The following is a 12,385-nucleotide window of genomic DNA, read 5'->3' on the forward strand; positions in this document are numbered from 1 at the left end:
GCAGTATTTGTAGTGATATTTTTATTCATTCTATAAACATCCCCCTGGATCTCCTCTAGACGCTGATTCTTTGCAAACTTTCAATAAGGTTATTCTCAGATTTGCACTCAGCTCTTAATAGTATGATTTTCCAAATAGGAACAGTGAATATTTTTCTTCAAAAGACTAAAAAAACAAGAATTCTGCATAATGACTGCACCTAACTACATTCCTGCCAACTGTGTAGGAGGGTTCCCTTTTCTCCACAGCCTCTCCAGCATTTATCATTCATGGACTTTTGAATGATGGCCATTCTGACTGGTGTAAGGTGATACCTCATTGTAGTTTTGATCTGCGTTTCTCTGATAATTAGCAACACTGAGCATTTTTTTCATGTGCCTTTGGCCATCTGTATGTCTTCATTGGAGACATGCTTGTTTAGGTCTTCTGCCCATTTTTGGATTACACTTCAATGAAAGAAGAAAAAACAAGAATTCTCTCCCCAGTGCCTGGTACGTGTTAAGTGGAAATATGGGTGACTTGCATTGTGCATCCTGTGTTTAGTTCATCGCTGCTGTGTGTCTTGTCTTTAGCTGGGATGACAGCAGTTCGGTGAGCAGTGGTCTCAGTGACACCCTGGATAACATCAGCACCGATGACTTGAACACCACTTCCTCGGTCAGCTCTTACTCCAACATCACAGTCCCTTCCCGGAAGAACACTCAGGTGAGAATCACCTTCTTCCTCTTTCCAGTGCTTCTGCCAGATTTTTCCAAAAATTATGGTACATTGCACTGACATATAGCACAACCTCTGCATAAAATGAAGCAGCTTATGTATACATTTTTTTCAGTTGATTACAATCTAATCCAGAGTGTCTTGTGTTGCCATATGTTTGTTTATAATATTGATATATTTGTTTATAAATCTAAAACTGATTTTAATAGTCTAATTTTGGACTTTACTTGATTAATTTTATATTGATCTCTGAGATGCCTTGCTGGACCTCTTGAGAATGATGAATCGAGAATGGATATTACATAATTAAGTTTTATCTTGTCTTACTTCTCCTTGTTAGATTTGACATAGAAAATGCCTCCCTCTCTGGAGTGCTTAATTGGGATTTTCTGCACACATTTCTCCTGACATTTCTCTAATATGTGCAAGTGAGAATTATACAGCTAAAGTTAATGAAACTTAAATGAAGACAGAGATAAAAATAGAGGAGTCTCTGGAATTCTTTTGAAATATAAATCACTGCTCCTCTTTTTTTTTTTTTAACCAGTCATCTGAAAGTACATTCCAGTGCTTGATAGATTTTTCTACACAAAGTTTTTCTGTCACCTTTTTTTCTTCGTAGCTGAAGACCGATTCAGAAAAACGATCTGCAGCAGAGGAGCCCTGGGATAGTACAGAGGAACTGAAAAAAACCGAGGAGGACTTTGGTAGCCAGGGGGATGGGGGTGGCAAGTGGAAGGGCGTTTCCACCGGACTTCCTGAAGACCCCGAGAAGGCGGGGCAGAAAGCCTCCCTGTCTGTTTCACAGACAGGTTCCTGGAGGAGGGGCATGTCTGCCCAAGGAGGAACGCCATCTAGGCAGAAAGCTGGGACCAGTGCGCTCAAGACCCCTGGTAGGCTTGTCTCTGGCAGCTGTTATGCCAGATTATTTTCATTTATTGCTTCCATTCAATCTTTGTTGTCTTTATAGTAGCTTTTCTTAATTAAATCAGATTCTTCATACTGTTTAATATTTTCTGTCTAAATTTCATATGCTTTATCATGGAAGTCCACATAAACTTAGCATTCCAGGCATTCTCCACAGAGCACCATCCTAATTTGGTGAGGGTCTTTATTTTGCCAGAGTCATTTCTGGTGACATGGAAGTCCAATAAGCCTACTTATTCAAAAAATAATAATAATAAAATTGCTTTCATTCTGACTTTCTTATGAAAGTTTGGAATATTTATTTTAACTATGCACCTGCATTTCACTTCCAACTCTGAGAAGCAAGAGCAATCACATTCCAGGATTGGAATGCTGGAGATATGAAACATCTTTTTTTTTCACTTTCTTTTTTTTTTTTATTGAAGTATAGTCGGTTTACAATGTGTTAATTTCTAGTGTACAGCATAGTGATTCAGTTATACATATATACATTCCCTTTCATATTCTTTTTCATTATAGGCCATTACAAGATATTGAATATAGTTCTCTATGCTATACAGTAGGACCTTGTTGTTTATCTATTTTGTATATAGTAGTTAATATCTGCAAATCCTGAACTTCTAATTTATCCCTTCCCACCCCCTTTCCTTCTCTGGTAACCATAAGTTTGTTTTCTGTCTGTGAGTCTGTTTCTGTTTTGTAAATAAGTTCATTTGTGCCATTGTTTTTAGATTCCACATAGAAGTGATATCATACAGTATTAGTCCTTCTCTTCATTTAGTATGACAATCTCCAGGTCCATCCATGTTGCTGCAAATGGCATTATTTTATTCTTTTTATGGCTGAGTAGTATTCCATTGTATATATGTACCACAACTTTTTAAACATCATGTCTGAATTAGACTTGATGAAAAAAGAGAGTGTTAATGCGCAGGCATATGAATTTGTGTATTTCTCCTTAATTAGGAAAAACCGATGATGCCAAAGCTTCTGAGAAAGGGAAAACTCCCCTGAAAGGATCGTCTCTACAGAGGTCTCCTTCGGATGCAGGAAAAAGCAGTGGGGATGAGGGGAAAAAGCCGCCCTCGGGCATTGGAAGATCAACGGCCACTGGCTCTTTCGGGTTTAAGAAACCAATCGGGGTGGGGTCATCTCCGATGGTCACAAGCAGTGGAGCCGCCATAACGAGCGGTTCCGCGACGCTGGGTAAAATCCCCAAATCTGCCGCCATCGGTGGGAAGGCCGGTGCGGGGAGGAAAACCAGTTTGGATGGCTCCCAGAATCAGGATGACGTGGTGCTGCATGGTAGCTCCAAGACTTCCCTCCAGTACCGCAGCTTGCCCCGCCCTTCGAAATCCAGCCCCAGCGGCATCCCGGGCAGAGGTGGCCACAGATCCAGCACCAGCAGCATTGATTCCAACGTCAGCAGCAAGTCAGCCGGGGCCACCACCTCGAAACTCAGAGAACCCACCAAGATTGGGTCGGGGCGTTCCAGTCCTGTCACTGTCAACCAGACAGACAAGGAGAAGGAAAAAGTAGCAGTCTCAGATTCAGAGAGTGTTTCTCTGTCAGGTTCCCCCAAATCCAGCCCCACATCTGCTAGTGCCTGTGGGACCCAAGGGCTCCGGCAGCCAGGATCCAAGTATCCTGACATTGCTTCTCCGACATTTCGAAGGTAAGAATGCGTCAGATGATGCTGGGAAAATACAAAATGCTGTACCTCAGGGTATAGATGTATCCTATATACTATCCTATAAAAGATAAGTATATATCCTAAATATATGTCATATATATATATATATACACACACACACATACACACTATGATACATATATCTTAGAATCTTATTTAGTTTCTGAGTACGAGTTTTAAGAAGCTGATGATATCAATAGCTTAATGAAAAAATACGGCTCATGGTGAGAAATGCTCAGACTTTGCAGTCTTGCTATCATTGCAGTATTAGCACCAGAAACAACATTCATGAGAGACTTGAAAGCAGATGGCAGTACCTAGGGGAAGTGATAAAATAAAGCAGTAGCTTGTAAAATTTCCATAGATTTTCATCTTTCCACAGTTAAAAATCAAATCAAACCAAATAAGTCTTCATGGCTGTTGGTATTCATTCTAGTGTTTATTATGTTGCTGGCTCTTAATGAGCTGATGATCGCGACGGTGGATGAAATTGTGTCCCTTGCACGGTACCAGGTCACAGTGGACAGATTTATACAGTATTGTGTCTTGACATGTTAATGAAAATCACGGCATGGTATGACTGACAGAACTTGAAAACATTTGGATGTTTGGTACAAGATTATAACTAAGGAATGGGCTAGGTTTTCTAATTCTTCGTCATGTTTCTTTGCTATGACTCTGACAAACCAAGCAGGGCTTGGTTTCTGCACAGAAATTGTCTTTGTTATTGAACGTGCAGAATTCTGCCGTGAGATAGCCCTGTTTTTAAATACTGGTGTGTTTTAAGTGGCAGGAAAATACATACTGTTAAAACTTGGGACAAATAGTTAAATCTCTCTAGGTCTGTTTCCCCATCTATGAAATGATAGAGTATAATTTATAGTCTGTTACATGTTAAATATTTTTAATGTTTGCTTTTATTATGCTGACTAAATCAAGAGCCTTGATACCTGGGAAATAGAGGGTCTTGAAACATTTACTTTTACATTTCAAGCAATCTCAATACATGATTGTTTGAAAAACCTAGAGGTTTTATATTCCTCAGTAGAAATATTAATGCTGAAGAGCTGACTTTTTGAAATGTTGATTCTCACTGGAAAGAATAATCTTTGTTGTGAGAATAACTGTTTCTGTTGCTTAAGTAAAAGCCAATAGTGCCCTCCAGTGGCCCATTACCTATGAAACAATTTCTCATATTCGTCATAAAATATTTTGCTATAGGAAATACAGATTTCATTGCAGCTTAATTAGTAATCATTATGCCATTACTTCATATCACTTTATTTCCACATTTACATAAATTCAGTTATATCATCTGCTTCATTTGCAAAACTAAAATGTTTTCTGAACTAAACTCCAACATCTAACTTAGCACCAACTGTGTTTCAAATCACTCTTAAAAGTAAATATTTGAGGCGGGGAGGGTACACTCAGTGGTAGAGTGCATGGTTAGCATGCACGAGGTCCTGGCTTCAATTCTCAGTACCTCCATTAAAAAAAATAACTAAATAAACCTAATTACCTCCCTCTACCCCCCCCCAAAAAAAGGAAAAGCAAATATGTATTTGACTAGCAGTGGCAACTGACATAAAACCCTTTGGTCTTTCTTGGGGAAAATACAGACAAACCAATATGTTGCCAACAACGTCCAATGTTGTTTCTAACCAACTAGTCTCTGACAACCACTCAGGCCACCAGCTACACAACATAACCTCCAAAACCTTGCCTTAAGCATTCCTTTGAAATTTTGGAAAAACTGTTAAAATGAAAAAAAGAAAGAAAGAAAAATCATTTCAGTGTCATATACCGAATGCGTAGAAGTTGTTTCATTATAATGGTTCTCTAAATAGGTAACAACAAATGTGGTCAAACGATTTCATCTTTGCAAAAAAAGTCTCATGAACACTTAATTGTGCAAACCAGGGATTTCCACTTTTGAGCTCCGCTTCCTTTTGTTTGGCCTGTGTCCTCCCACCATCGGAGGGTACAGCCCAGTACCGACTGACTTACCCTTACGGTGACAGGAGAGATTTGGGGCACTGGATAAAGAAGTTCAAGTTTCTCAAGTTCATTAACACAGAGACAGGAAGCGCTCGGTGGCTGGGTCCACTGAAGCGCACCTGGCTCTGTGTACTGTAACCCGAAATATGAAATGTGGCTGTTAGTGTCTCAGAACAACTGAAGTTGTTATTTGTTTTTCTTTTAGGTTGTTTGGGGCCAAGGCAGGTGGCAAATCTGCCTCCGCACCTAGCACGGAGGGTGTGAAATCCTCCCCAGTAATGCCCAGTCCTAGTACCACATTAGCGCGGCAAGGCAGTCTGGAGTCGCCGTCGTCCGGCACGGGCAGCTTGGGCAGTGCTGGCGGGCTCAGTGGCAGCAGTAGCCCTCTCTTCAATAAGCCCTCAGACCTAACTACAGATGTCATAAGCTTAAGTCACTCGTTGGCTTCCAGCCCCGCGTCGGTTCACTCTTTCGCCTCGGGTGGTCTCGTGTGGGCTGCCAACCTGAGCAGTTCCTCTGCTGGCAGCAAGGACACTCCGAGCTACCAGTCCATGACTAGCCTCCACACGAGCTCGGAGTCCATTGACCTCCCCCTCAGCCACCATGGCTCCCTGTCTGGACTGACCACAGGCACCCACGAGGTGCAGAGCCTGCTCGTGAGAACGGGTAGTGTGAGATCTACTCTCTCAGAAAGGTGAGCTTTCCCGGAGGCATCCGTGAAGCCCTCACCCCCTCTTCCCTGCACGGCGCCTCCCCTCCTCCCCTGTGACGTTCCCTTGATTTCAGTGGGAGTGCCACTTTGCAAAGGGATGTAGGATGGATGCGACTGGGCCCTTTGTATGGGCTTCCTACCGAGATTGCAGAAGGAAGTAACCTTTAAGGATAAGAAAATGGGATAATTAGTTTCTTAATGTGAATGCACATATATACACACTCAATAGGCAATTTGAATACAATTCAAAGCATGTATTTGTGTATTGAATGTTTTCTCGAGACATATCAGTGATTTGGCCTCAGCTCCAGGACAGCACATCTCCTCCAGATAATTTCAGCATTTTCAAGTCCAAATTAAAATGGTGCTCTGAGTGAAATGTTAAATTTTCTATATTAGCATTTCTGTGGAAAAATAGCAAAGGGGTCACTGGGAATCCTAGTTGAACTAGCAAACAGATCCGTTGTCAGATATGCAATCTTAGAGAAAATTACACCAGTGACACTTTAATAGGCCCTTTGAAAAGACACCACTTTCTGAGATGTTTCCCATTCATTTAATGAATTACTATTTTCTTTTAAACTTAAAGTGAAGAACATAGTGAGGCATTCCTTACCTAGCCGACTTATCAGAAAGCATCAAAGATGGCTCCAGATTCTCTTCCCCCCAAAACTATTTCTCAGTTATTTTGGTACTCTTCCCCTAAGAGCATGTCTTAAAACTGCCCCTTTTTCCCTGATGAACTTAATTGTTTTTGTTTCCTGCCACACCTAAAGCTTTCAGAAATGGTCTTGGCTATGTATCTTTATTGTGTTATTTGTAAAAGTACCATTGGTCACTGAAAGTGCCTGATACCTTTCCCAAACTTTTGTTCAGCCTATGACTGATACTGGCATGTCACCTCAGACTAAGCATGCTGCAAATAGGTTATGATCTGTTAACCAGAATCACCCTCCAAAATGCTAATGATTTTTTAATCATAAATGTAACTGCAGCAAGTTGACCATTTAGCCATCAACCTATTTCTTTGACATTCATACATTAAAAACAGAGAAAAATGGTCAGGTAACTATTTGTAAGCAAGTAACCCTCAAATAAAACTGGGTGATAAGACTGATGAGTTTTATAGCTATAATATAAATGCAATGTTAATAGTTTACTTTGATCTATATTTTAGCAAAAATCAGTATATATTTTCACTATAGAAACACACTGGAAAGTATACAGTTACCTATTCTCTTTAGGCAATTTTTTTTTAATTTTTATTTTTCAATCTTTGAAATTACCAGTTTTACAAATGGGAGGGTTCTAGTATTGTAAGTAGCCAGATCAACAATTTTTCTAAAATAAACTTTAAATAAACTAATCTTGAATAAATGAATGCTTTAAACTTGATTCTTAGTAAAACATATTGATGAATATTAAACTGTGAAAAGCAAATTACCTCCAGAGGTATATTATATAAGATAGAACAGTAACTAGTTTCTTCCAATCAATTACTGGATTGAAATAATTTTTAATATAAGATGCTGCACTTTTTCCTTTCCTGGGAACAAAATTGCAAGCCAAAGCAATTTATTCTAATCCTTTAAAGTACCCCCGAGAACTTTATGATCTGTTGAAGAGAAAAATAGATTGTATCAAAGATCCTGGCTTTACTATAATTAAGTCCGCAGAATATTGGGAACACTACAAAGACCAGAGAGCCATACTTGAGGGAATCTGTGCTAAACAGTAAATATTTAAGACAAAATAATTAGAAAGATGCAATAGAGATGTAGGCAGATTCATGACTTACCTGTTTATCTACAATTTCAGAATACTTTATTGATATTCAAGGTTCTAGTACTAGTAAATCAATAGTTTTTCATAAAAATTTTAATTATGGTTTAAATTTCCCCCCATTAAAATATCGTAAATAAACAAACAAATGAATTCTTTAACGATATTCTCTCTAGCTACTCTAGATTATTGGTGGTGTTGGCTATCACTAGTTCTCATTTATTTTGTTTGTTTTGTTCTTTGTGACCAAATCGAACCTTAAAAGTAATTTTTTTGTTTTTCGGTTTTAAATTTAAAAGTAATTTATAGTTGTAGCCAACTTTACAAATTTCTGGCTTGTTTTTAAATATCAGATCTAGCTGCCCCACCTTTACAGTCCTGCACAGCATCTCCTGGCTTTAGGCAAACAGCATCTTCAGACTGTTGGTTAAAATTCCTTCTCCACACATTCCCACTGCCTTTTTGACTCCTGCAGGGATGTACATTTTTGACCTTTTAGGGTTTGAGAAAAGTATCTGTATTATAAAATTATTAATATGCAGATTCAAACACATATTTCTACTTAAAGTTTTAACTTATATAGGTAAACAGTTTTTTCCTGATTTTTCTTTGATTAAATTCTCTGCCTCATACGAACATATAATGTTTATCCAATTAATAGCACGGCCAAAACAATGCCTATTTTCAATGTCCTCTGTAAGGTTAAATTTTAAAAAATTTTCACACGGGAACAATACCATCTTTAAAGTGGCCTATGACTTTATTAATGCTTCAGCATAATGTAGTTGATATTTAAAGGTCTCGTATTTATTCAGTATGATTCCTTTCTGTTTGCTGGTTTATCCACACTACTAAAAACAGTTCTATCATCAAGATATATACCAGAACTGGCCTCTACACAATATACCTTATGTGGACATTTCTGATACATAAAAGTTGTACGGTGCTTTTGGATGCTTTCTGTTGAAGTGCTAAATAACGGAGCACGCATAGAAGAAAACATTTTAGCTTTGATTTTTGAGTGATTACATTTCAAGTCAGTATGTCTGCATTCATGTTATGTCATCCCCATTATGCATATCCTGTGTTTTTAATTTTGATTGTTTGAGGTTCTAATGGAAGAGAGCTATCATTCTGCAAATGCAAATTAATTGTGCTCTTTGGTGACCCACATGCCAGAGATTATGACAGAACTCCCTAGACTTGTTCCACTTAGTTATTGCCACCCTCTTCCTCTATTTTTAGAGGCCATTTCTCATTTTCTCCAGACACATTCTTTCATCCCTTTCTAGGACCAATGGAAACTTCTTTAAAATAGAGACTGAAAACTTACAGCCTTTTAAACATCTAATTTATAATTTCTAAAAGATGACGTAGTTTAATTTCATGAGAATATCTAAATAAATGATACCAGAAGCAAGCTTATACTTCAAGCAGATATGTATTATCTTTATTCTCTTATAGGTAAATGGCAATACGTCTGCCTTTATTTTTATTAAAGATCACTTAAATACAAAAAATAAGTATTAACATTTTTTCCTTCTCTGTCCATTGGAACTTGTCACTAACTTAGGCAGAGAAGGTCTTCCTCATTTCCACCCCTGTGATTCTCCTGCCCATGCAGTCACAGCAGAGGTCTAGTGATTGGCACGGGGAAGGAAAGACTGCCAAAGCCCTGGGTGTATAGAATCTCGAGGAGAATTATGTTAACATGTAATTCAGTCTATCTTCTGATAGTCCTGTCACTACATAATCATTGAATGTATGACAACAATGGACATCTGGTCTCTTTTGGTTGGCCTTTTCCAATGAGTTGAGCGTTAAATATGTGTTACCAAAAAAACCTTTTTTTGTGTAATTCAGAGAACCATTTATGTTGGATGTGTAATTTGGAAGTTCTGTTTACATTATGTCCTTAGGGATTTTCTTTGTTTTAACAGCATGCAGCTTGACAGAAATACACTACCCAAAAAGGGACTAAGGTATATATTTCTCTCAGCACCATTGCTGCCTTTCTCTGTTGTTACGTAAATTTTGTGTGCTGTCTCTTTACTTCTTTCTTTCTTTGTTTGCAAAGAAGCACCTGACATCGAGGATGAAATCGCTTTTAATCCTAATGTTTTCTCTGGCCTGAGGAGTTGGTGAGATAGCCCTCAGGTAGAGATTTTGATTGAGGCCAAAAGTCAAGAAATTAAATCTAATGTAAAAGCCATTATTCTGGGGGCAGCAACTTTTCATAGAATTTAGAACTCACTTCTGAAAATTAAAATAAAGTGAATTTTTCTAACGTTTACACATTGGAGGCATATGCTTATAAAACCTCAACCCACATAGTCTACATATGTGGCCAGTGAATGTTGAAACGTTGAAGGATGCTCTAATTTGAATCAAAGAATATTTTCATCATCAGAGGACAAATATGGTAACTGAGGTATGAATTTTTAAAGAATCCTTTTGGTAAAAACTCAAAAGAGTTTTGTTTTCTATTTTTCTGGAGTGCTGGTATCTTATCAGATCAATTTAGACATGAATTAGTCTAATATCACATCATAATCTCAAAATAACTATTTAGTTCATCATAAAAAAGGAAATGCAAACTGAATGCGTGGCCATCCTTTACTGTACACTTTTATCTGATTAGAAAATACGGAATGAACTACTAATAGAGATTTAACACCATATGAACACAATAAGTTGACTGCTCTTTAGTACCAAGAATTTACTTACTCTGGTAAAATTGAATGCTGGCCAAATAGGTCTTTCTCTGTTATCCTTCTTCTCTCCAGTTCCTTAGCAATAGCAAAGAGCTTGCAATTATTCCATTTTAAAATTTTGTTCCAGAAATTTCTTTTTTAATAAAGTAAGCCCATTTTTCTCTCCATTTTTTTTTTAAATCCAGACATGGTGTCGAGTGTCATTTTAACCAAGTAAATGTTTTCCCTTTCTTTTAAAAAAGATCTGTCAGTTTGTGTTCTGTTTCCTCTGTCTTGCTGTGGCCATCACTCCCGTTGCCTTGGCTTCCAGCCTCCTCCTGTCCACCATATTGAGCCTGTGTCTTCACCCTCTTCACATCCTTCTAAACACTGCGCTTTTGAGCTCCTCTCAATTAACCTGGCTGTCTGCTCATTGCTCATGATTTTCAACTACATATCTCACAGAAGCATAATTTTCTTTTCAAAATCCTTTATTTTTTTTTTCCCCTGTGAGATTCAAACAGATGGTGTCAAATCATCTGGAAGAACTAAGCAATTATAATTAGATTCAATCTGTCTGAGAATGTTGTTCAGTCTGTATAGTCAGCTCCTCTCTATTGTGTTCTTGTCCTGATACTACCTTGCCCTTGCAGATGTGCTTAAGCGTCTTAGCTGTGCTGTTTTGCAGATACACCCCGTCATCTCGGCAGGCCAACCAAGAAGAGGGCAAAGAGTGGTTACGCTCGCATTCCACTGGAGGGCTGCAGGACACCGGCAGTCAGTCGCCCCTGGTCTCCCCTTCTGCCATGTCGTCTTCTGCAACAGGAAAATACCATTTTTCCAACTTGGGTAAAATATTCATCCATTTCATCTTGTTCCTTTCATCACCTGCTCTCCCAGGGCCCCTGACATCTCTCTATGAAAATCGTTCATTTGAAGAGGAGATAAAAGAAACCATAACAGTACCTTTTGTTTGTATGATGCTTACTATCCACTAAATAATTTCAAAACATGTTGCAGTTTACTGCTCATGACAACAAGATGACATAGGTAAGACCGTTATTATTTTATAGTCTGGGATCCAGAGACACAAAAAGATTATTTGACTTAAAAAAAAAAAAGGCTCTCTGATGCCAGAACACCTGACGCTAAACCTAGGGGTTTTCTCAGAGTCCTCTTAAAAACCAGGAAAACATCTCCTTACTTTCTGTTTAAATTTTTTTCATCTTTATAAGAAAATGAATTACCTTTTCGTAGAAAAATAGAAATAATTAAGAAGAAGAAAAAGCACGTGATTCCATGGCTTCACAATTACTTCTTTTACTGTTTGAAAATTAAAACTCTCCTTAAGATGCATATGAGAAATCCTATTAAGGTAGTACCCTGTAAACATTTTTGGATAAATGCAGTGGAAAAAAAAAGACTATTTCAGCCATCGGGTTACTTTGTGCTTAGCATAATTTGTATGAAATATAAAATCATTTGTAAAAATGTCATAGAAAACACAGGGAAGAGAGTGATGAAATAATGAAAGCCTAAACATGCCAGTTATCCTTTAATAGATCCAATGCTTTTAAAAATAGATTTCTTTTCTGCAAAGTCACATATAAAGTAGTCCCAATATTTATTCTCTTTTCACTTGAAAAAAATTTTTTGTAATCATGGATCAACAGATTGTCCAAATTCTTTACTAATTTGAACTTTTCAACTTTTTGCCCCGTTGGGACAGTCAGGGTATTTCTCTTCCATTGTAACTATTTCTGCTGTACAGAAGAGAGTTTTGGGCAATGAAAAAACAGTTATTTTGTTCATGGTTTCATATGTACTAGTGAAGATACATCAGGCACCAAGTTTTTGTTG

General features: G+C 37.9%; 1 protein-coding gene across 6 annotated transcripts in view; it reads left to right on the plus strand.

The window, feature by feature from the left end:
• The window catches only part of NAV3 (neuron navigator 3), a 730,605-nt gene that overhangs the window by 647,367 nt on the left and 70,853 nt on the right, over positions 1-12,385 (plus strand). For 4 of the 6 annotated variants that reach the window (XM_064491553.1, XM_064491556.1, XM_031463093.2 and 1 more), the window contains 6 exons: positions 573-705; positions 1,340-1,610; positions 2,611-3,319; positions 5,544-6,032; positions 9,773-9,814; positions 11,214-11,374. In XM_064491553.1, coding sequence (XP_064347623.1) covers positions 573-705; positions 1,340-1,610; positions 2,611-3,319; positions 5,544-6,032; positions 9,773-9,814; positions 11,214-11,374 — 1,805 coding nt within the window. The remainder of the gene's footprint in view (positions 1-572; positions 706-1,339; positions 1,611-2,610; positions 3,320-5,543; positions 6,033-9,772; positions 9,815-11,213; positions 11,375-12,385) is intronic. The other 2 variants (XM_031463095.2, XM_064491554.1) reach the window with 2 other exon arrangements.

The sequence above is a fragment of the Camelus dromedarius genome, chromosome 11 (genome assembly GCF_036321535.1).
Source record: "Camelus dromedarius isolate mCamDro1 chromosome 11, mCamDro1.pat, whole genome shotgun sequence".
NCBI lineage: Eukaryota > Metazoa > Chordata > Mammalia > Artiodactyla > Camelidae > Camelus > Camelus dromedarius.